We start from the raw sequence: 23,131 nt of genomic DNA, 5'->3' as shown, positions 1-23,131 counted from the left end.
TATATATATATAAATATATATCTATATATATATACAGTATTTGCAAAAGAAGAAATAAAAAATAGAGTTTTTTTTTGTTTCAGCCTCCTTTGTTCAAGGCTCTTAATAGCAATCCTTCATTGCAACTATAATTGAAAGTCTTTTGTGGAGATGTCTGATAAGGCTTTGAACAGGTTGCAATTGAAATTGAGCTTCCCTCCATCCGGGACCTAATACAGTCAGAAGAAATGGTAGCTAACCTTCCTGCAGACCCCACACATCCTGTACACACACTACTTTAACTTTCACAGAGCACTATGTGTAGGGCTTTGTTATATGGCCCAAAAAAATCTGTTTAAATCTCCATGGCAATATACAATACAAAATGAAGAAATCCATTCGAATCCAAGCTTTGTGCCAAATGTCACACAGGAACATTTATTAACAAACAACTGTTGATGCACATGAGGAAGTTTAATAGGAATTTTCCTAAAAGAAAATGAGTGAAATGGGGGGTTCAAAGAGGAAGGGAGGCAAAGCAATGTGAAGTTTAATTACAGTCGATAAAGTCTCACCTAATGTCTCTTTTTTAAAAGTCTCAATATTTTTTCCATCTCGATGTTTTGCCCAGCGCTAAATATTTACAAAAACAAATCACCTGAGAAACTTTGAACACCTTAAAGCCAAACAGTAAGAAATGAAACAACAAAGATAAATAAACAATCAAACTTTTCCTTTCCTTCATTTAGAATGCAAATAAAATAACAGCTTTAAACAAATATATAACTAATGTCTGTACGCTGTAAGCTCTATGATTAAGTTAAGGTTCCTGCTTGCACTTAATGAAGGTCAAACAGAAGAGAATCTGATTTTGAGACAGTTTTCGCTTTTTTAACACTTAAATGACTGCAAATTTAAACAACATGTATCAAAATACATTTCTGTCATGATGTTTTAATAAGATGTCCTTCAGTCAATAAAGTCCAGGCACCAGTCTTTGAAAAGGGGGAGAGAAAGACTGGGAGGAGAGACAGGCTGGAAAAACCTATAGGTGATCTGACGTTATTTTGAGTAACAAACAAGAAAGCAACTGTTACACCACATGAAGCATGTGGCTCTGATGGTGAGTTGGCAGATGTGAGAGAGAGCAGGAAAAGAGAGAAACCGATGAGCCGCGTTTCACAACAGAGAATCTGAGCGAGTGATGAAACCGGTCCACAAGGAGCAGCAACAGGTGTATAATTAAGCAACCGTGTCTGTGTGAGTCTGTGTTTGTGCGCGTGTTCCTGTGATTAAGGTTGTTGGCGGGTTGACAAGGACTGACCAGCTGTTGTGTCTCATCCCAGCATCACAACAAGAGCAGAGGAAGCAAAAGAGACACAGAGTTATATGAGTGGGGACTTTCCAAAATTAGCTGTTTCTTTTCACATGGAATAAAATTTAAGTAAGTTATCCTACACAAAATTGTAAAAATTTGTGGCATAGTTTTAATTGAGACCTTCCTAAAAGAAAAAAAGGTCATGTTCATCATGCTGCAAAGATCTAAAATCTTACCACATTTTTGACAAATGAAAAAAATGTTTAAGATATGATATGAAAAGTGAAAAGTGTGGCATCAATTTAAGATCTCTTTACCCCGGTTTCACTTCTGGGCCCATGATGCTCTGGGATGCTTATCATTAGGAAAGGTGGTGCTGGTTGGAGAAGATGGAGAAAAAAGACTCAAAGGGAGAACTTTAAATGGGAGCTCAGGTTGACCTCTCTGCTGGACTACGAGCTCAAAAACACCCAGAGCAGCAAAGAGAGGGATTAGATATGAAAAAAGTAAATATGTGCTAATATAATCCAGTCAAAGCCCTAACCTGAATACAAATGAGAATCTTTTGTAAGACTTTAAAACTGATGTTTCAAGATGCCTTCCATCCATCCCAAATGGAACTACTTTTGGAAAGAGGAACAGACAAATATTTCACTGTTGATATAAAAGGTTTGTCCAGCTGTTCAGTTTACAGAATTCTTAGTTTTAGTTTTACCCAAAAAAATTATATTAATTTATATGTTCTACCTTTCAAATGGGTTAAGATTTGATTAGAAATGTTATTTTTATGTATCATGGAACAAATCTACACTTATATATATATATATATATATTAGTCCACTTAGTAAACCAAAGCAGCCAGAACCACTCTGGGCCTCAGATCATAGCTTAGTCACCCACTGACCAAACACTTGCTGGGACTTTCCATGTCACTCTGCTTGAGCCTGTTCTATAAATAGCTATTAAACAGACCTTAGGGACAAACCGCAGCATAGTAATTACTGAATGTTTCTCAAGTTCTCACAGTCATGCATTGTCAGCCATAAAGTCCTACCTTTATATATATATATATATATATATATACATATATATATCACCATTCAATGTAACAGCCCACATGGATGCAACTTAAGCTCAATCAAGTGTTTAAGTGCAATCTAAGTAATGATCACTTCAGCTAGCCAATGCACTTTGTGGCCACATGCAGAGTGAACAGCAATCTCTGCTTATGAACATCGCAATTAAATAATTTTATTGGGGACTTCCAGTGCTTTCATGCCACATGTGAAAAGTCTGCAGCATTGGAAAAAAAATACATCAGCAACAGGAGCAAACTTAACAACTGCCTGTTGCTTCTTGTACAAGCAGAGGAGGGTACAGTACAGAAAAACTATTGAAATTATGCAGTTAGAGAGACTTTATATGAAAATGTTGGCATTTTATAGACATAAATATATAACAAATATAAATAACTGATGTGTAAAACACAAAAACAAAAAATATTTTCCATATCTAGATTTTTCAGCATAAACATGATCAAATCAAACCTTGCAGTGAGAATTACATAAATGTTAGGACAGGGTAGAGAACTTTCACTGACAATATCTACTGTTTATTACAGTCATATGAAAAAGTTTGGGCACCCCTATTAATCTTAATTATTTTTATTTCTAATTGCATAAAAAATAAAAATGATTAGGGTATCCAAATTTGTGCAGCTGTCAAATTTTGTTTGAATGCATACTGCACATTTTCTGTTTGTCCAATAAACCTAATTTCAATACTAAAATATTACTGTGTCCATCAGTTATTATAATAATATCAAACTGATATAGCTGTTACAAAAACCCAAATATTTGTAAATAAAAATGATTGATTAATAGGGGTGTCCAAACTTTTTCATATGACTGTATATTTTCATCTGATTGCTGAACAGCTCAACTTATTCACAGTAGACGGGGTAACCAGAAAATATAGTCAAGTAGGAGCACAGAGACTTTTAAGACACACTCAAGAATTATACTCAGGTAAAAGTAACAACGTTTAAAACTACTTCTAAAAGTACCTTTTTTTTTTCTTTCAAAATATTACTCAAGTAAATGCAGCCATTTATTTACTCCCCACCTCAGTGTACAGGCTAACCCGAAGTACCATTAATTAAGAGAGGGAAAAGAAATGGATCCCTGTATGTTGCTTTAATTCTAATTGCATCATTTTAGAAATGCTTACATTCTTTAGCAAAATAAACAAAAGCTCACCTCCATTGTTGCAGCCTTTTAATCCAAATGATTGCATCAACTGGATGTTTGTTGACTTTGAGGAAGAAGTTGCCGATGTCATCATCTTTCAGCCTGTATGGATTTCCTTTGACTGAAACAGTAAAAGTGCTTCCTCCTTGATCATATTTACTTACTTTTTTCAAAATAAAATGCACTATTCTTAGTTGATGTTACAGTTAATGAATAGTGTAACAGTAAAATTCAATCAAAAACAGATTTTAAATGTATCTTCAGTGATTTAATTATCTCTAAAACAGAGGTCATAATCAGTCAAACAACATTAGCTGTTTTCAGAATCAATACAAAGGCAGTTACCAGTCGTACCAATACTAACATACATTCACAGCATGGTTACACAGGGACAGGCACACACCAGATTACATGCAAATATAAGACAGGATGAAGCTAGGTAGAAATATTAAAATCACAGTGGGTATTATGAGGCTGATATGTTTGTTCCACCATCTTTTATATCCTATGTCCTATCATCTTTCTAATAGTGGCAGCCTGAACTTTTCCACTGTTCTTTGAACAAAAAAATATGAGCAAAGCAACCAGACTAACAATACTCTTTGTCTAAAGCTCACAAGAGTGCACAATAAATATTAATAATAGATAAACAGATAAATAAATAATACAATACGGCTCAATACAAACACAATCTGCTTTGTAACCAAATGCTCTGGAAGAATCTAAAGCACTTGTAGATGTATTTATAACCTTAGGCTTGACACACAGTTCGCTGGAAGGCATGAATGCATTTTCCCTTCATGCCCTGGAAATGTTTCAAACTGGAAATATATCCTATACTAATCAGTGCTGGATTCTGATTTTAACTACATTCCAGCAAACATGTTTATGTAGACCAAAGGGATTTTTTCAATGGGACTTAATATAAACCAGGTGGGTACCATAAACATACAGAAGATATAATTTGGTAATACATCTCAAACTCCTATGAGCTTCACTAATGATTCGGAGCTTTCATGCCCATCAAAGACCAATTGACCATCCCTTTACCTGTCTATATGGGCCCAATATTTTTTCTTGGAGGATTAAGGCTCTGTGTATCTATGTAATCATAATAAAATGTTTTCTGATACACTGCCTGAAAGTTTGGTATTGCAGTCATATGATTGTGCAAATCGTATCAGCTAAACTGAATGTATGTATGTGTTCCTGTCTGAGAGACTATAAATGTGATGCTCTGAAAATAGCATCAAAACTGGAGCAAGCTGTTCAAAGGACAACCCCTGTACTAAACTCAAAATAAATGTTCTTCTTGGTTCCTGTCAGGAACTTTATTGTTATATGGTTTACATTTTATACAGTTTGTTCAAAATCCACTGATTGTCTTGAGTTTTTCTTGACATCATTATCTTTTCATGACATCCTTAAAGCTTCACTCTTCTCTCTGTCGCAACACAGACTGGAGTTGATAAACAAAGCCACGTGTTGCGAGGAAGTTTCCAAAGTGGGCGGAGCTTACGCGCTTCCGGGTTCAGACTCGGAGGATAAAAGTGGAGCTGCGCAGTGTCAACACAAGCACACAAACGCACTTAACATTAGAAGGGACGCACAGAAACAAACTGTTTTTTTTATTATTATTATTTCTTTCCCAGAGCTTTTAACCGAAGGGTTTAGCTGCAAGTTACCGAGTCGCGATGCCTTTTCTCGGACAGGACTGGAGGTCACCGGGTCAGAACTGGGTCAAAACCGAAGAAGGATGGAAAAAGAGGACAGCAGAAGACAAAAACAACAACGTCTCTGTGGAGAGGTTGGTTGTTTAAAGTCCGGACTTTAGAAATGTAGCTGTCTGACAATACCACGCGTTGTTATTCCGCTTTTGAATTTAGAAACTGTAAATACATGATGAAGGAAAGGAAGGGGAAGATGTTTTGAAAAGAGTCCAAACAGTTTTGCAAACAAAGAGGCGGAGTGAGAGGCCTGCGTGTTGGTTTCCATCAGTGTTTTTCTGGTTGCTAAGTTTCTTTTCAGGCTAATCACCGAGCTAATAATAACCTGACAACACATGGGGGGATTAACAAACGTCTGCTTTAACTGGCCACAGTCCAAAATAACCTGCAGTCACTTCCTAAAAACACCAACACATCTACATTTGATGCAAATATGTTTTTGCTTTGTGTAGCTCATGTCTGAACTTCTTTTTTATTTATTTATTTCCAGCTTCTGCAACAAGGAGAACCTGCTGCTCTCTCTCAGCTATGACGTGTCAGCCAAGAAGAGGAAAAAGGATCTGATGAACAACAACGACTCCAAAGTCCCCTGTGAGTCTCTGTGAGGAGAACCGAGCAGGATGACCTGTTGTTCAATCATGCACAGAATACATTAGTTATATAACAAGGAATCTGTTCCAGATCAGAAACACAACTTGTCAGGATTTGTTTTCAGCCGAAAGATCAAAATGCGGGGAAAAAAATACTTTAACTATTAGTGTTGATCAGCGAATCAAACATTGTATATTGTTTTAACTCCATAGGAATTCCATTATAACATTGCATTGTTGATCATTTGATGACCTTTAGCGATTGGCAGGACTTCTGGTTCATTTCCAAACAAATATTTCACATTGTGTGCGCTACCAGATGAAATGCATAGAAACTGTCCCAAGCAATGATTAAAAAAAGCTTGGACCTGCCTCTGTTTCTGCAGCCTTATAGGATGCTGACCTCCAGGGTTGTGGACAACTTCTTACTCTGCAGCTTTTTTCCGCTTTCTCACTTTAAAGTTGATTGATTTATTGACTTTAGTGATCTCAAAGTGGAGAAATTTACTCGTTGCATCGGCTCAAACAGACAAAAGAGAGGAAGCAGGTGCCATAGGAAGAAAAAGGTGCATGGGATGTATACAGTATATACAGTGCTTCCTATTAGAACAAGAAAGCTACATAAAAGTGTATCAACCTCTACAGTTAGGTTTGGTGCATGAAATAAGGATTCACATAAAATCTCTTTATTTACTATAATGAAGAAGGTGCAATACATAATTTCATCCATCCAGCCATTTTCCGTCACAATTTATCCCAGCTGGGGCCGCAAGATTTCTGGTGCTGCCTACGGGCAGGAGGCGGGGTCAATGCATCATTTCTATTCTCTTAATGTTATGCTTAAAAAAAAATACATGAGAAATAAGTATTGCCATTAAAAAAACGTGATATCCTAATTTTCGAGCATTTTCATTACCGTCTCGTCAACAACTAAACCAGCTCTGAGATGGGATCTTATTTGTGGTGCGTGCCTGTGAATTTGTCCCAGAGCTTAGGGCCAGCAGAATGAGCACTAATATAAACACTTTCTTCCTTGTTTTTTCTCTGCCTCGCAGATTTCCATCGGGAAAAGTGGATTTATGTTCATAAGGGAAGCACCAAGGAGGTAAGACCAGCTCAATTAGTTTCCCATCAACTTTTGCAATCACAGTTGCTAATGTAAACAACTCCACACTCTTGCGGAGGATTGCTGTCTAATACTCTGATAATTAAATTCTCCCAGCGCCACGGATATTGTACACTGGGAGAGGCCTTCAACCGCTTGGATTTCTCAAGCGCCATCAAGGACACGAGGAGATTTAATTACGTTGTCAGAGTGAGTCCTGGTCTTTCTTTGCTTTTTAGTCACTTCTGTCTCTTTGGGTTTGCTAATGGAGGTGTGTTTGTCAGAGGTGGAGAAAGGAGTGGGGGGTTAAAGTTAAAGAGGGTGGGTAGACTTCTGGGGGGCTCTTATCAAGGCTCTGCAGACTGCAGGGATGATACTGAACAAGAGTCTGTGTTATGATTACTGTAACCTTCCAGTCATCGATACATCACGTTCAAATTTGTTTATTAAAGAAATCTGGTTCTGTAAGGTTTCCACCTGGAAAGCCCAGAATAATGCAAGCACAAAAGTGATGGTTTCAGTTGCATTTTTTTTTTTTTTCATGTGAGCACAAAGTGTCACCCTGTGGGTGGGGGTGAGGCAGTTTGTGACAGCTGTGCGATGAAGTGTGAACCCCCCAGCAGGAGTTTATGAAACCAGACCTGATGCTTGTCAGCTGATTCAGACCCCCAAACACGTACACACATGCACACACTTGAATCTGCCCGATTAAGCCTGCCGTCTCCTCCTCGGCTCTTTCTGCTTAGTCACTGGTGCGGCTTGTCTCCTCAGACAACATCATCTTAATGCTTAACGTTGTCTGCTTTGTGTCAAAACTCTGCAGAAGGGAAGGCATCAGGGTATCAGTTCAGTTTAAAAAACACAAAACATCCAAATAAAATTTATCAAATAAGCAGGAATTTGCTTTCTTTTAACCATCTGTGAAGAATCTAGTATGAAGCGCCATGCAGTTTGTTCGGCACAAAGAACAATACTGCTGTAACTCTAGTATGGAGGCGATGCCCGAGCCGGGTCGCTGCTCCTCGCTGTGCGACAGCATTTTGGGGTTCGCTGAGCTTGTTCTCTGTTACACAGATCACCTTGTTCCAGAGCAGACACGCTGAGGTTACCTCGACGACCAGTCAGCCTAAATGACCTCCTTCACACTAGAACAGCAGGAAGAATGAGCTCTTCTAACACATGTAGAGCTGTCAGGTGCAGTTTGTATGGAAAGAAAACAGGCCCATAACATTTGTTAGATAATAAAAATGAACTATTATGAGATTGAATTAAAAGTAGAAGCCATACATCTACATATTGAACTGGTCTCCATAGAATGATTGTGATTTAGAATCTAAAAGCAGACTTTGAGGCGCACATTGTTCTGCCCTGCAGCTCTGCACAGACAGCAACTCTTCATGAGCGGGTAATGGAGAGAAAGCCAGGGGATTAGGTATGAGGAATGGAGGAGAAAGGTATGTGGAAAGTTTAAACTGCCAAACCTACAGCGTAAGGATTCATTTATTATAAAAACAGTCGTCTGATAGAACCCCTAAACAAAATCTGATAATGTTGGGGGATAAAGAAAGAGGGTAATTTCCCTGTTTATGCCTTAGAGGTTTAGAGCAGAACAGAGCATGGCTCCAACTCTGATCTCTCCATGACGTCACAGCGCCTGTCAGATGCCAACTGTGCCCCCCCACCCCCCTTAACCCTCCGTTTGTCCATGAGCCAATGGCAACAACTACACAAACGGACAAAATTGACACAGTGAGAAATTCACATGACTGGAAGATCAGAGGTCAACTGATTCAAAGCTTATATTTTTATCAGCCAGTGTTGTTGACTGTTGCCAAGTGAATAGGGACTCTGATCCAGATGTATCAGACCAAAAAGTAATCAGTTTGTTTGATGGATCTTCAGTTGAGGGTAATGACAAGGTGAGGCGTTCTGGTTTTATTTAAAAAGGTGAAGAGTTGAAGTGTTTTTCTGGGAATCCAGTCTACTAAACATGAAGTAAGGAGGCAGTGGAACAGAGAGTCTTAGAGGCTGACGCAGAGAAATTGATGTTTATTTCTTCGTTTTCTGCTGCAGCTACTGGAGCTTATCGCCAAGTCGCAGCTCCCTTCGCTCAGTGGCGTGGCGCAGAAAAACTACATGAATATTCTGGAGAGGGTTGTTCAGAAAGGTAAGCCCCATCACGCCTCTTCTCTGTGTGCATCTGCTCTGATCGTTTGGATCTCAGATTGTCTCATTTCTTTCAGTGGGCCTGGTTTCCTGTGTTTTTTTTCCACCACCACCCTTTGCCCTTTTTTTTCATATCTTTGTGTTAAAAGCTTTTATATTTTATATTCAAAATTTTTGTTTTGCATCAAACTGACTGAAGCCTCTTTAAAGCAGAATTGAGTTACACAACCATACCTCCAGGCTTTGAACACAATAATGGCAGCATAATGCTGAGGGGATTCATCGCTTCGGCAGGAACATTAAGGCTGGTCAGTAGATCAGATGATAAATGGAGCTTAACACAGAAAAATCCTAGAAGATAAATACATTTAGGGTCTTAACAGACCATGTTAGAATAAAAAGCTTTAGATGGTTAGAATGGTTCAGTCAAGGCCTACATCTCAGTCACATCATGGATCTGGGGCAAGTTTCGAAAAGGTATTTTACTAAGGAAGATTGGTTAAAAGGGGTAAATATGTAGATATCCAAGGCATCAGGAGATGAACCCTTAGTTTTGTACCTGTGGTGTTAAGTTCCTGAGAAGTACTGCCTTGGAAAGACACTTTTCTGCTGAACAAAATCCAAATACGGTGCATTTCAGTTTATAGTTGTAAGTAGTCAGAATGTGAAAGGTGTCCAGATACCTTTGAAAAGTGCAGCGTTTACTCTTTTAGTTGATCAAATGAGCAAAAACATCTAGAGACAGCTTGGACCTGGTCTTTAATGGCCTTGTGTAGAATCCTGACAGTCAGCAGACCCCTCAGCTAGCCACAGTGTAAACCAAATGTTCCCTCTGCTAAACAGACTCAAGTTGTTTGAGGGGGCGTTACAAAACCTTCTGGCAATATAATGGAAATGCGTCTGGGAGGACTGCAGCCACTCTGAAACACTTTGTGTATCCCGTTTAATCTGATGACTCACCCTGAAGATGAACTGCCCAGCGACCATGTAATGCCTTAAGATATTAACCGATGCGAGTTAAACGAGGTAAAAACCTGTTCCGCAGTTCTGGATGACCAGCAGAACGTCCGCCCCATCAAGGAGCTGCTGCAGACGCTGTACGTCTCGCTGTGTGGTCTCGTTCAGGACATGGGCAAGTCGGTGCTGGTGGGGAACATAAACACCTGGGTGCACCGCATGGAGAACATCCTGCAGTGGCACCAGCAGCTGGACAACATCCAGATCAACAGAGTGAGCATCTGTCCACATTAAACATTTCCAGCATGTATGAATCTGTGGCGCACATCCCCCTTTAACAGTTTCTATCCCCCCTCCTTAGCCTACATCGACAGGGATGACCCTGACAGACCTGCCTTCCAGTCTGCAGCTAAACATCATGCAGCGACTAACAGACGGCAGGGACCTTGTCAGCCTGGGCCAGGTGTGTCCGGAGCTCGGGAACCTAGCTGAGGACCGCCTGCTGTGGAAGAAACTCTGCCAGTACCACTTCACAGACAGACAGGTAGCAGAAATAAGGAAATAAAAAGTTAAACTTCTTCATTGAGGTTCTGTATGCAGCTCTAGGTATTAGTTTTTAACTTTATATGTTTTTGAGAAAATAGTGTCAGGACTTCTAACAAACCCCTTTGGTTGGTTTGTCGCTGCCATTGTGGCCCAAATGACATCTTTTCCTCTGACGGGTTACATTTTTTAAAGTCTGCATTCTTCTTTTTTAGATCCGCAAGCGTCTGATGGTTTCAGAGAAAGGTCACCTAGAGTGGAAGAAAATGTACTTCAAACTGAGCCGCTGCTATCCTCACAGAGAGCAGTACAGCGACACCTTGCACCTCTGCACACTCTGCCACATCCTTTTCTGGAAGGTACAGCTCCCTCTCCGTCCCCCGCACTTTAATTCAGAACAAATGAAGCGTTCAGACTGGACGTCTAACTCTGGCTTTGCTTTTGTTCTTAGGATACCAACCATCCATGCCCGGCCAACAACCCTGAAAGCTACACCACCTCCCTCTCCCCTCAGGACTTTATCAGTCTGTTTAATTTCTGATCCCCTGCAACAAACACTCCCCTTCTCCTTCAGAACACCCCAGAAGTACGGACTGGACTGTACATACTGTTCTTTGTACATACAAATGTTTTTGTTTCATATCTCATTCATGTCCTGGATGTATATATTTACTTACGGCATGGATCTGGAGGGAACGCAGGCTGTGGGACAATTATGCAATTTGATTTACTTTTGAATTTTCGGGTGAGATCAGAAGCTCAAAGAGTTTGAAAAGAGATTTTGAATGTGATGGAGAATGAAAGGAATGTGAAAGTGGCTGGCCTGGGTGAGGAGAAGCTGAATGCAGTATTACCAAAAGCCAGTTTAACAATGGCGTGTGCCTTTTTTTATAAAACTTGAAGCAATATCTGCAAAATTCTAGTCTTGTTTGCACCTTTTCTAAACTTTGATATTGTTTTTTCTGTAGTGCTTCATTTTAAAGAGCAGTTAAGGTGTGGTGCTCTGTAACCAAATGTTTTTATTTTTTAGGATAAAACTCCCTATTTTTGTGAAGACTCCTGCATGTATTTTCAAACACCCAGCTGATGATGTGTTGTTTACATATTTATTTCTGCAGATTTCTGGCGAATGGTTCAATTATCACTCTTTTTTTCTATGCAAAGGAGGACTTTGTCACAGCTCAGACTTTGAGGAATAATGCACCTGCTATGCAATGCAGCCTGTTTTATGTTGAATAAATAAACAAAATAAAGCTAATTATTGCTGTCATTTATTAATGTAGGAAGGTGAGGTGGCCTCAAGACAGTCGGGACATTTACAAAGTTCTAATCCAAAACATTTTACTCTGATTCTGTGGTTAAAAAAAGAAAAAAGCATGGGCTTCTTGGTGTGGAGGGGAAGAAGCGTAGTATCAGTTTGTATGGAAGAGGTGCGCCATCTACTGACCAAAGTATGGAGTTTCAATGCAAAATAAGTGGTTTCTAGAGATTTAACACATTCTTTAGATTTCACACAGAAATGTGCATCTTTTACTTTTTCTGTTAAAATTTCAGTCATGGGGAAAATTATTTGAAAACCCTTGTTTTCTTCCAATAAAAAAGTTTTTTGTTTTTTTCCCCCCATATTTTTAAGAAGCTACAAAAATTAAACTAACTTTTTACTAAAAGTACTACTAAAATAATTGGCAATGGAATAAAATGAATTATGCTTAAAATAAATAAATCCATTTTATTTTAAGTGCATAATTCCTATCGTATTTTAGGGGATTAATAATTCAATTTACCATCTTGTTTACCTGCACAAATTTGGTGAAAATACTAAAATAGTAAGACATTTAAACATATTGTAATATCAGTTTTGGAGGCGCATCGAGTTTATTAACTAGTAAAAATAAAAATGATAAGATGCAAATAATGGATGTAGTTTTGAACACTAAATGAACAAAATCAAAAAAAAAAAAAGGAATGAATTGAACTTGTTTTTATTTAAATGTATATAATTTCTGTACTTCATTGACAATAGTTGTTAATGTGAATAAAATAGTTTAGTGTAGATTGTTTTTATGTTCAGCACTTTGGTTACCCGTTTTATGTGCTATAGAAATAAAGGTGATTGACTAATAACACCTCTTCGTCTTAATTCTTCATAGATTATCTGTATTGCGACCCCATGGTTGCTGAATCAGCGGCAGTAACCGACTCCAGCATTGGACAACTCTTTGTTCTTCAGTGGATCTTTGTAGACAATCCTCTCCAGGCTGCAATGATCCCTTCTGACTCTGATTTGGGAATTCAGAAATGAATCCAAAAATTAGCAGATAGCAGGTCTGAACAACTGAATATTGGCACCTTAAATCTAATCTAGATTGTAGCTCTGTATGTTTGCTGAAGGAAAAAAGCTTTCCAACAGCATGATTCTGCCACTAACATGCTTCACAGTGGGGATGTTGTGTTTAGGATGAGGTGTAATATTAGTAAGCTGCATAAAGGACCTTTTTTTTTTTATTTTGGTAATGGCTTTCTTGCCGCCACACTTTCATAATGAGCAATGTCTGAAGTGCAAATAACAGCTGTGTTGTCTGCAGAACCTAAACCTGAGCTTTTGATCTCTTCAGCTCCTCTGGCATTTGCACCTTTTGTTTTAGTTTTCTGATCACAGAATTATCCGTTCTTCATACATTATGCTGCTTTTTACTGTTCTCTAGCAGACATGTGAGGACCCATACTCTGTATTTTTCCTTGAGTGTATATTATAACCCAGTTCAGCTTTGATTAACATTTCAAACAACAGACTATAGCTTTGAATAATAAGGTCAAACACCAGTCATCCTTTACACTTCTGCTTTAATTCTTTAGAATATCTTTTCATTGCAGCTGGGAGAATGCTGAGGTTAAAAACATAACAAATACAGTTTTTTTATACAACACAAATGAAAGCCATTCCATATACTAAATGATTCATTTTTTTGAAATATAATTTATACAAATATGTAAATCTGACTCCTCTTCAGAAACATCTTTTAGCACATTATTGTGCATCATTGCACATACAGTACTGCTCCTGATCCTCAGGACTAATAGGTTGCAGCGATGGATGGATGAGCTCGCCATATGGAAGCATGATGCGCATGATTGGCAAAGGCATAAAAAACTAAACACTGATATCACTTTAAGGCCAGATAAATGAGTACCTTGAACACCATTGTCCGCTCGTCTTCATTTCTTCCTGCTTTCTTTCTAAAGTGTTGCTTTTTGTTTAATATTAAATGAAGGCAATGTCGTTAATACAGTCCATTTAATCCTTTATATTCTTTTAAAATTCATAATAGATCCCCTATAAAGCTCTTCCTGTTTTACCTTAGTCGTGCAACAATATGCAAGATCCATCATATCTGTGTAGGTTTCAGCCCTGGATGACCAAATATTGTTCTTAGATCACTCTGATGTAACGTGTTAACTCCTAGAACAGCAGCTGATGTAAGCTTTAGTGTGCTCATTTTGCAAAGGTGCTTTTAAAATTGTTTGCCTTTTAAATGGATACCTAACAGCTGACATTGAACCATTTGGTTACACGTTCAAAGAAACCACAGACCTGTAGCATTAAAAAACTCCTAGACGAATATTTCACCACTCCTCTTATCAGATAGGCTAGAAACTATTTAAATTAGGTGACTTCCTGTTACACACCTAGCTTTTAAATCTATTCCATACAGTTTCAATAATGTTGAGGGCGTGGCCACTCCTGAAGCTTTATGTTAGCCTGATTTATCCATAATAACTTTAAATCATGTCAAAACTTTTTTTGAAATGATAAACCAGGCCAGCATAACCAGAACCTCAACCATAATGACACCATATGGTTTTGAACAGCAAGATGTGCCGGGACCCGACGCAAAATTGCTTTAAGCTAAATATTAGAGGAAGTATACATGCAAGCCTGTATCTATCTTTTGACTTTTCTCAGATAATTTTCAAAGATAGTTACCCCCCAAATTCAAAAAAGATGCTTCAAATTCTGGTATGAAATAAAATCCATGCCAATGATCTGTAAACTCTTGAGCAGAACCCCATCATGTAAAAGCTGATCAACCTAAACAGTTTTTAATCAGTTATTTGGATTTTTCATTAATATAATTACTTTGAACCTACTTTAAACTAATCTCAATAATTTATAAGGTTACTAAACTCCAACACTGATGTGACCACACGCTTCTTTTTGATTTTATACACCTGATAACATCCAGGCTCACTTCAGGTCAAATTAATAAGAATTGCTAAAGGCATCTGGATTTGCAATACCCCAGAGATAAATTTAATTATTTCTCAACATTTAACTGTATTATTATGAACTGAATGCTGGCAGAAATAAAACTCTTCTTTTTTTCTCCAAGCCTACACAACCCTTACTATTAAACTGCTAAAGGCTGATAAAGACAGACACGATTTATACATGAAAAATATTGGTTATCCAGGACTGAAATGATAAGGCAGATATAAATCAGGCCCAATCTGTAATAGAATATTTCTGTCACGCATTGAGCACCAATAACATGTCTATATGTGAACGCTTTTCCTCTATAATAGTTTTTTTTAGTGTTTAACAATAAAGTATTAAACTAGTTCAAAAACTCGTTTGAGCTGGATGCATAATAATAACATTGCACTGTACCTTGTAAAAAAAAACAAAAGAAAAACATCTGTGCACATCTTCACATTGCATCCATCTTCTATATCAAGTATTGTTTAGTAAAGTGTCACTTCATAAGTGATATAGAGTAGTAATAACATTCAAAATGTTAAAGCCTGCTTGGTTTGTTTAGCTGACACAACTTTCTGCTTTTTTTTTTTTTTTTTTTTTACCCCGCTGGTTGACTGTTGTTGGATTATAAATGAAGAGCTAGCAATGCTACACCAGCTACACCTGACACACAATCCCAAAAACTTTCACCAATCATTTCACTTTGGCAAAGGTTTAGTTTCCTTGACATGAAAGAACCAACTGCAGAGGATTGGAAGGTGCAGAGAATCCCAACCCCCTGTCAGATACCAGGAGTAGCTGAGGAAAGCAGCCGTCAGTAGATCTGGAACCCCAAGAACATGTTTTATGAGACAAAAACCAAAAACTGGTAGAAGTGGAGAAAAAGTCTTAAGGAGGACTGAGTTACCGGTGTTAGTAAATGTCACAGAGCGGGTGGTTCTCCCTTTCAGAGTTCTGAATTATCCATTCAATAGCATCCCAGCCCTAATGATCCACACAGGGAAAAAGACAGTAACAGAATTCAAGCATAAAAGAATAAAATGAAACACACCTGCAAACATTACTAAGTGAAATTCTAAGATATATCAGAAACTAGAGTTCATGCAAAAAGCAAAGCAAAAACTTGACTTTGTGTGCAAAAATCATAACAATAAAAATGACAAACTGCTGCTACCTGTCTATGGGAAGTAAATGTTTGGAGTTGATTTTGGCAAGTATCTCAGTTTCTAAATGCTTTTAATCAGAGTTTAATTAAGTTTGATTGAGTTCCTGTCTTAAAATTTTCTTTTTAGGTTGATGAACTTATTTTCATCAACACAAAACGTTACATAAGCAGAAAAAGTGAAAACCGTGTTAATATTCCAGCTCTCTAGGTAGTCCCTTTTTATTATTAAAGGTGAATCGAAGAACCTTTTTCGGTTTGCTCATATGATCAAATGTTTTCCATCAGTATTGTACTGGTATTTATTTCAATATCCATGAAGAAAAATTCTGCTGCTGGTTATTTTATGTATGATCGGTCCATGCACATGCCTTACAATTAAAAAGATTTTTCTTTGCTTTTTTCTGGAATAAGTATTACCTTCTTAACATTTTGCACACCTTTTCAACTCTCTTGGAAACTTGTTCAACAAAGAAAATAACAAAAAAGAAACTAGCTGCTCAACATTCTTGTTAACTGACGTTGTAGCTCTATTGTGATCTTTGAGTCTTCTGCTCTCTGAACCACAAACCTTTTATTTCATTTTTGCAGAACGATAAATGGGGAAAAAGAAGAGGTAATGTCTGCCAATGTGTCAAGCAAGGTTTCTTTAAAACTGACATCTGGTTTATTTAGTTTGATATTTTATTATTTTGATTGTAAAAGTATAAGAGCCTATTCGGGGTCACATTAAAAACATGAGGGAGCAAAGATTTCTTATACATATATGACACATTCAACTTCTTATTTATAAAATCTTTTTTTTTTTTTGGCGAATTAAAAAAATATCTTAATCATGAAGACATTTGAGGAAAAAGCAGAGAGCCTTTTGTAAACACTGATGGGTTTGAAATGTGGCATTCTGTCATATTGCAACGATTGCTGTGATATTTTGCTGCAAATTAAGTAGAAGACACAAATAACTGCCTTCACTCCAATACGCCACCCCAAAAAGAAAAAACACAACCCTGTAGAGGATTGTTGGAGATCATTAGTGCAATTGGAATGGTCTAGTAAAAGCCCAGGCCTAAATCCAACTTTAAGTTCTCTCCATTCAGTCCGACTCAGCATACATGTAAGAGAGGCAAACATTTCTGTTTCTATGCTGATGAAGATTCTCAGTCATCCAGGTCATAATAGTCATTCCGTAAATGTTCAAAATAATCCACTGGACTTGGTTTCCAAGATTTGAAGACGTTTCGCTACCTCTCCAGGAAGCTTTCTCAATTCAAAAGTCTTCAAATGTCAAACGTCTTCAAATCTTGAAAACCAAGTCCAGTGGATTGTTTTTTAAACTTTTAAGGAATTTCTGTTTCTAGTTGTTCACAAATGGTGGAGTCATAACCAAAAAAGATTGGCAGCAAAACCTGCAGCCAAGGAGGTTCAGAAACTCAGAGAGCCTGAAACCGAAGACGCACCCGACTCTTTGTTTACATTTGTAAAAAGAAAACGCTTCAAACCATGCCTCACATCTTTCAGTTGAAACCTTCCATTGAAACTTACAGTAGTGACAAATAGTCTGACAGCATATCAGAGTGATATGCGCTGCCTCTTATTGATAGTTTTACATTTCTGTTAAGTACACATTATAACTGTTTCCCTTATCTTTTTTATTCATTTACATATTTGCTTCCTGCTTTGTTGCATCTTATATTTTTAACAATGGAACGATTTTTTTTTAATATGCCAGTATTTAATACAGCTGGCAAAATTAATTTTTAAAATATAATTATGTAGTATGTCTTAATTCACAATGTTTCAAGAAAAATATTTTGCCCTTAATGTTATGAGAAAGATCATCTCATGAAAATTGCCTCTTATAAATTAATCGTTAGTTGATCAGTAAGATCAATTAACTTTAGATTGAATTACTGATAGTTTGCCAGGCAGCTTTCAATTGTGCCAAACAGAGTTCAAAGTGTATATAAAAATAAAAAGAGTATATTTAGTCTTACCTTCCTGGCATTAGCAGACATACTTCTGACCATCATCCCCTCCAAATAGCTGCTCAGGCTGACTCCCTTCACTGTAATGATGGCCTCCTGTGTCAGGACAGTACTGAGAAGCAGACATAGGGAGATACAGAAAGGTAGATAAAAACTGATCACTGTGAAATCTTGGAAATGTGCACCAAAAAAAAAAATAAAACCTATAAAAAAACAAATCCATAAGAAATGACCTGCTAAACGGAGCGAGTATAACTTACACCTCAGGGTTTTCTGGGTGTGGCGTGTAAACAAGCCTCTCATCCACTGATATCAGGTTAGTGAGAGTTATCTAGTGAAAAAACAGATTTATATGTTAGAAACAGGACATTTATGTAGACTTTTATACTGAGAAAGAAGGTTACAGCTGATTCTTGTTTTCATTATGATGACTATGATGGCAAAAGTTTCTCACTTTACTCATTTATGGATTTCCAGGTTAAAAAGCAACAAAGTTCTGAACAAATTTTAAGGACTGACTCACATTAGTTGAGCACAACTCCATCTTTTTCTCCTCACGGTCTACTATGGAATGCTCCTTTACGTACGTCTGTGTCTGGTTGGTTCCCAGTATCTGCAGACACATAAATACTTTAGCCAGTCTGAAGAAAGCTACCTAAAGATCGGTGTTAGGACTTATAAATTAAATGCAGGTATATTTCTATGGTGTTTGTGACTGACCGCCCGAACAATACCCGGCAGCCCCCACTCTGTGCTGAGGAGCCTGTGGCTGTGAAGGCGTCCCTCTGCGTCCAGACTGCGATCCAGAACGTCCACCCCGACCACATTGGGGTTCATGGGGTTGGGGTACTTCCTCATAGCTGCCTTGATCACGGTCTCCCACGGGTAACTGCAAACAGCCATGGTCGAATAATAATGACACATGTTTGAGGGTAGGATCTATACAGGAAGTAATCAATGTGTCCTAGAAGCTGTTTTGTTACAGACAGAGAATCTAGGGAAATGTAGGGCAGGGATGTCTAGCTCTGATTCTCGCTGGTATTTCTCCTACTGTAGATTTTAGATATGTCCTTATTCCATGACAGCTGTTTGAAACGGCCAAATTACCTTCTTAGCATGTTACGTAGCTATGTATCGGTCGGCTGTGGAAAGAATTATTTGATTCAGGTGCACTGGATCTTCATAATGATTAAACAAGCAGGACGCTGGCACCTGAGGTCCAACTGAGAACCAGATTTAAGATGTGTGACAAGAAACAAATTTGATATTGGTGATATTAGGACAAGAGGATGATCTGCCTTTTGGTTTTCACCACAGACACATTTTACACATTCTGTGCCCGGAAATGTATCTTGGCTTTGTGGATCATTGACAAAACGCTCACTCTCAATCAGTGGAAATTAACTTTGACTGGTATTGTTCCATTGGAGGCGTTTTCTACAGCATTAAAGGACAAACCCTTTGTATTCTATCGGACCTGGGATCCATTTCTTGAATACCCAGATGCCGCAACACACCCCGCAGGTTGAGGTCAGGGCTCATGGTGTTATAAGCTATCAAACTTGATTATGTATCATTTTATTTGGTGTCCCTGATTATTTGATTGTTCTTTTGATCTTTTGTTGATGTTTGTTTTATTTTTTTTTATTTTTCTCTGCTTTGTTTTGTGTTTGCTGTTTATCATGCTAGGCTTGAATGTAATAATAATTGAACTTTATTGATCTCACATTGGAGAAATTAATTCTCTGCGTTTGACCCATCCCCTTGGGGAGCAGTGGGCCGCCATTGTGGATTACTCGGCACCCACCCGACTTACAGAACATTGTTTTTTTTGCTGTCCCTGTCGCTTCTGCTTTGCAAGAAAACGTTTAATAAAAACAAGTTTGAAAAAAAAAGAAAAGAAATGAGATATTGAACAAAACTCCGGCTCTTCTAGAGTTCACCTTACTGCAAAGCTCTGTATCTATCAAAAAACAAACAGAAAAGATCATGGGGCAGATGGGGCAGAGCTGATTGGTGTTCTAGTGTGGTCTGAATAGCAGCTAAAATAAAATGGATGAAAAGGGTAAAGCTGGGAGAGATGTGTCAGATTTAAAGTTTGTCAAAGTGTGTTGTGGATTAAGTTACAGGAGCAGATACATTTATTATTTGACTTTACAAACGGTCATGTTTAAAGCAGCATTAAATGGGTTTCTATTATCCTGTATGGCTCTCTTAATAGACAGTTTTTTTGTTTATTTGTTTTTCTTTAAATAAAGGTTATTTTTTTGTGTGCATGTGGAAAGGGGAGGGTTCAGAAGGAGGGGCCTTCCCTGGGTAACCCTCATACTAAAACCGCCACTGCTCACTGGTCCAACAACATGGACTGAGTGGAAAACAATAATTATGTAGCTGATTATTTCAGCATCAAATTTAACAACAGAACACAGTGGCACCAACCTGAAAACATGTTCGGTGCTCCAAATCTTCATCATACCAGTAACTGTCTTCTCCACACTGTTGGAGGGGAAAAAAAGAAAAATGCGAAACTACTCCTTACCGAACCATCATTGTTATGATAGAAGGAAAAAGATGGAGATGTTGGAACTGGGCCTGGAAGGTGGGATGATGGTCAATGAGCGGAGCGCAACTGAACCATCACCGTGCGCACTGTCATGTCTGAGCCGCGTAAAACAACTGCGCAAAAATAAAAAAAAATCCTCTGCTAATTCACAGCCAGAAAAAAGATAAAGGGATAAAGAATAGCTGGGACAAGAGCCGGTGCAGTGGGCGACTATCAGAGTGTCAAGTCACTGAGCAATATAACGCATTCTCCTTAATAATACCAAAATAAAACCGCGCAGAGCTCTTTAAATTACATTTTATTCAAAAACCAACCCTAGAAATGTCATAAAAAGTAATATATAGATGGATATCAGGCATGTTCGATACAGTAGTAGCTCTGGATAACAATTATCCTGATAAAAATGATTTCACGCTACTTTTACTGTGGTGAATCCACAAACTACTGCGCACGAGGCTCAGCTCTTCCTGTCCGCTCCGTCTGGCTGACGTGATGCAGCCGATGCTTCGCTGCTGCATCCGCCTCCCTTTGTGCGCATGCGCATAGCATCCCCCCTCCCTTCCCTACCTTCCTCCCTATCACCCCCTCACCCCCCATGACAAGTGCAGAAAGAAAAAAGGACGCTGCGTTAAGCCGCAGAAGGACACCACGAACCTCACCGGAAACCCACGTAATGACCTTCAAATTAAAAAGAATAAAAATTCCATTTGTAAAGTAAGTAAACATGAAATATGTAGAAATGAATGAGATGTGAACTTCAATTAATTAGCTTGACCTCTTTATTCAAGTAAAGTTGAAAAAGTATGTGCTCCAAAAACTACTTAAAGCATAAAAGTATAAAATAACCTCTAATAAAAACAGCCAGATGCAACTATATCAATTGAAAGCTCAATTTTTCGACGATGTGGAAAAATTCTTTGAGATATGGCCAAGGATGAGGGAGGTCTTGTTGGTCTCCATCTCCCAATACACTCTCGCCTGTGTCCGACCTTTCAGACATTTCAGTATCTTTTTCTGAATCCCACATTGTAGCATGGCATAGACAATTCACGTTTGCAGTTTGAAGAACTCCTGCTTGCTTCTGATGATTTCCTTTAGCTAACCAATGAGTGTTTGCGTTCTATGACTCATCCAATCACACTAGTTTTCACTAGATGTGGATGGCAATGATCTGCATTGGATGGCACACATGACATGAAATAAATATTTATAAACATTAAACCGAAGACGAGAGTAACGAGTAACGTTTGTTTTAAAAATGTAAGGAATAGAAAGTACAGATACTTGTGTGAAAATGTAAAGAGTAGAAAACAGAAGTAGGAAGAAAAATAAGTAATGGAGTAAAATATAGATACCTAAAAAGTGTACTTAAGTACAGTAACAAAGTATTTGTACTTGTTACTCGACACCTCTGTTGATTTTGTCTTAAAATGTTTATTTCCTATTAGTGTTTGTAATACTTTTACAGAAAAAAGTGTGCTGGTAACATAATAGCACATAGCTCTTGTCAGAGCTAATTATGTGAAGGGAAAAAAGACAAAATGCTAAATGTTGCACTTGAAAGATAAATAAGAAAACATAAATAAGTGCCAAGAAATAAAAATTAAATTAATACAGGAAATAAAAACACTTTAATATGTCAAATAAAATAAAGGAGACACTGACTCTATTTGACAGCACAGATAAAAACAGCTTGTTAAAAAATTTATTATTAGAGATGTTTAAAAGAAAACAGAGAGATGTCAATTTTATCTCCTTTGGTAGAAACAGTGTCTTTACCAAAACATCTCAATCCACAATGACACAGCTAGCAAGGCCATAGTTATGGATAGGTTTTGTCCAGTAAACATATTGTGTTAGGGAACCAGCGACAATCTTTGGTGCAACCTTCTGGATATTTATCAAATCTTACACTCAAATCTAAACTCCTAGACAAAAATAGAAACTAAAACACAAGTAATCTGCTTTTATGGTTTATTGATGTCAGCTTTTTTATTTTAATCTATACATATACAAAAAAAAAAGATAATTTTGCCTTTTTTTCTCTCTTTTTCATTTTTTGTCTTTGGGCTATATCATCTGTGCCACCTAATCTACATTCTGCAAGCTTTGTTGACTCAAACAAGTTTAAATGAGAAGTCTAATTTACAGCATTTGAAACCATGAATGACAGCAGATATAGTGAACATCAGCATGATGGTTAAAAAGTTCAGAAGTTTACATACTTAACATGCACGGTACAACTGAAAGGATGCAAGTACACAGCTCTGTGGTGAACCTGATAGGTCATTTTCTGTAATTAAGCCTCCCAGTTGCAGATAAAAAAGTATTTTAAAGCATAAAAACTACAGTACAAAATGAAGCACCTTGTTTAATGCACTTTGATAAAAATACAGTTGCATTCAAAGCTAATGTATGATGATTTGTGCAATTTTTCTTCATAAAATGATCCATGTCTTAGCCCCTTAATTTATTTTATTTGATATATATATATATATATATATATATATATATATATATATATATATA

The 23,131-nt window shown here is 37.6% G+C and overlaps 2 protein-coding genes across 2 annotated transcripts; one reads left to right on the top strand and one right to left on the bottom strand.

Annotated features, from left to right (window-relative positions):
* Positions 1 to 5,094: 5,094 nt before the first annotated feature.
* fbxo32 (F-box protein 32) lies at positions 5,095 to 11,852 on the top strand. Its single transcript, XM_015382501.1, has 9 exons — positions 5,095 to 5,353; positions 5,764 to 5,864; positions 6,919 to 6,968; positions 7,086 to 7,178; positions 9,042 to 9,135; positions 10,180 to 10,364; positions 10,453 to 10,635; positions 10,850 to 10,993; positions 11,086 to 11,852. Exons 1-9 carry the CDS (start codon positions 5,241 to 5,243, stop codon positions 11,173 to 11,175), a joined length of 1,053 nt encoding a protein of 350 aa, XP_015237987.1. The 5' UTR covers positions 5,095 to 5,240; the 3' UTR covers positions 11,176 to 11,852.
* A 2,016-nt stretch (positions 11,853 to 13,868) lies between these two features.
* prelid3a (PRELI domain containing 3A) lies at positions 13,869 to 21,060 on the bottom strand. Its single transcript, XM_015382495.1, has 7 exons — positions 20,479 to 21,060; positions 18,760 to 18,928; positions 18,563 to 18,652; positions 18,300 to 18,370; positions 18,049 to 18,151; positions 15,800 to 15,876; positions 13,869 to 15,715 (listed from the first exon to the last, which is right to left on the bottom strand). Exons 1-6 carry the CDS (start codon positions 20,511 to 20,513, stop codon positions 15,805 to 15,807), a joined length of 540 nt encoding a protein of 179 aa, XP_015237981.1. The 5' UTR covers positions 20,514 to 21,060; the 3' UTR covers positions 13,869 to 15,715; positions 15,800 to 15,804.
* Positions 21,061 to 23,131: the final 2,071 nt, after the last annotated feature.

Source organism: Cyprinodon variegatus, unplaced genomic scaffold (genome assembly GCF_000732505.1).
Source record: "Cyprinodon variegatus isolate N-32 unplaced genomic scaffold, C_variegatus-1.0 Scaffold258, whole genome shotgun sequence".
In the NCBI taxonomy this organism is placed as follows: domain Eukaryota; kingdom Metazoa; phylum Chordata; class Actinopteri; order Cyprinodontiformes; family Cyprinodontidae; genus Cyprinodon; species Cyprinodon variegatus.
The sequence above is the reverse complement of the archived record's forward strand: the minus strand, read 5'-3'. Positions and strand labels throughout refer to the sequence as shown.

What these genes read in the sequence shown, in the direction of transcription:
- fbxo32 (XM_015382501.1), top strand. Translation starts at nt 5,241, where the DNA reads ATGCCTTTTCTCGGACAGGACTGGAGGTCACCGGGTCAGAACTGGGTC. An exon ending in AACAACGTCTCTGTGGAGAG is followed by an intron (nt 5,354 to 5,763) that starts GTTGGTTGTTTA and finishes ATTTATTTCCAG; the next exon opens with CTTCTGCAACAAGGAGAACC. An exon ending in GGAGAGGGTTGTTCAGAAAG is followed by an intron (nt 9,136 to 10,179) that starts GTAAGCCCCATC and finishes CCTGTTCCGCAG; the next exon opens with TTCTGGATGACCAGCAGAAC.
- prelid3a (XM_015382495.1), bottom strand. Translation starts at nt 20,513, where the DNA reads ATGATGAAGATTTGGAGCACCGAACATGTTTTCAG. An exon ending in AGCACCGAACATGTTTTCAG is followed by an intron (nt 18,929 to 20,478) that starts GTTGGTGCCACT and finishes GGCTGTTTGCAG; the next exon opens with TTACCCGTGGGAGACCGTGA. An exon ending in TGGAGTTGTGCTCAACTAAT is followed by an intron (nt 18,371 to 18,562) that starts GTGAGTCAGTCC and finishes TTTTTTCACTAG; the next exon opens with ATAACTCTCACTAACCTGAT.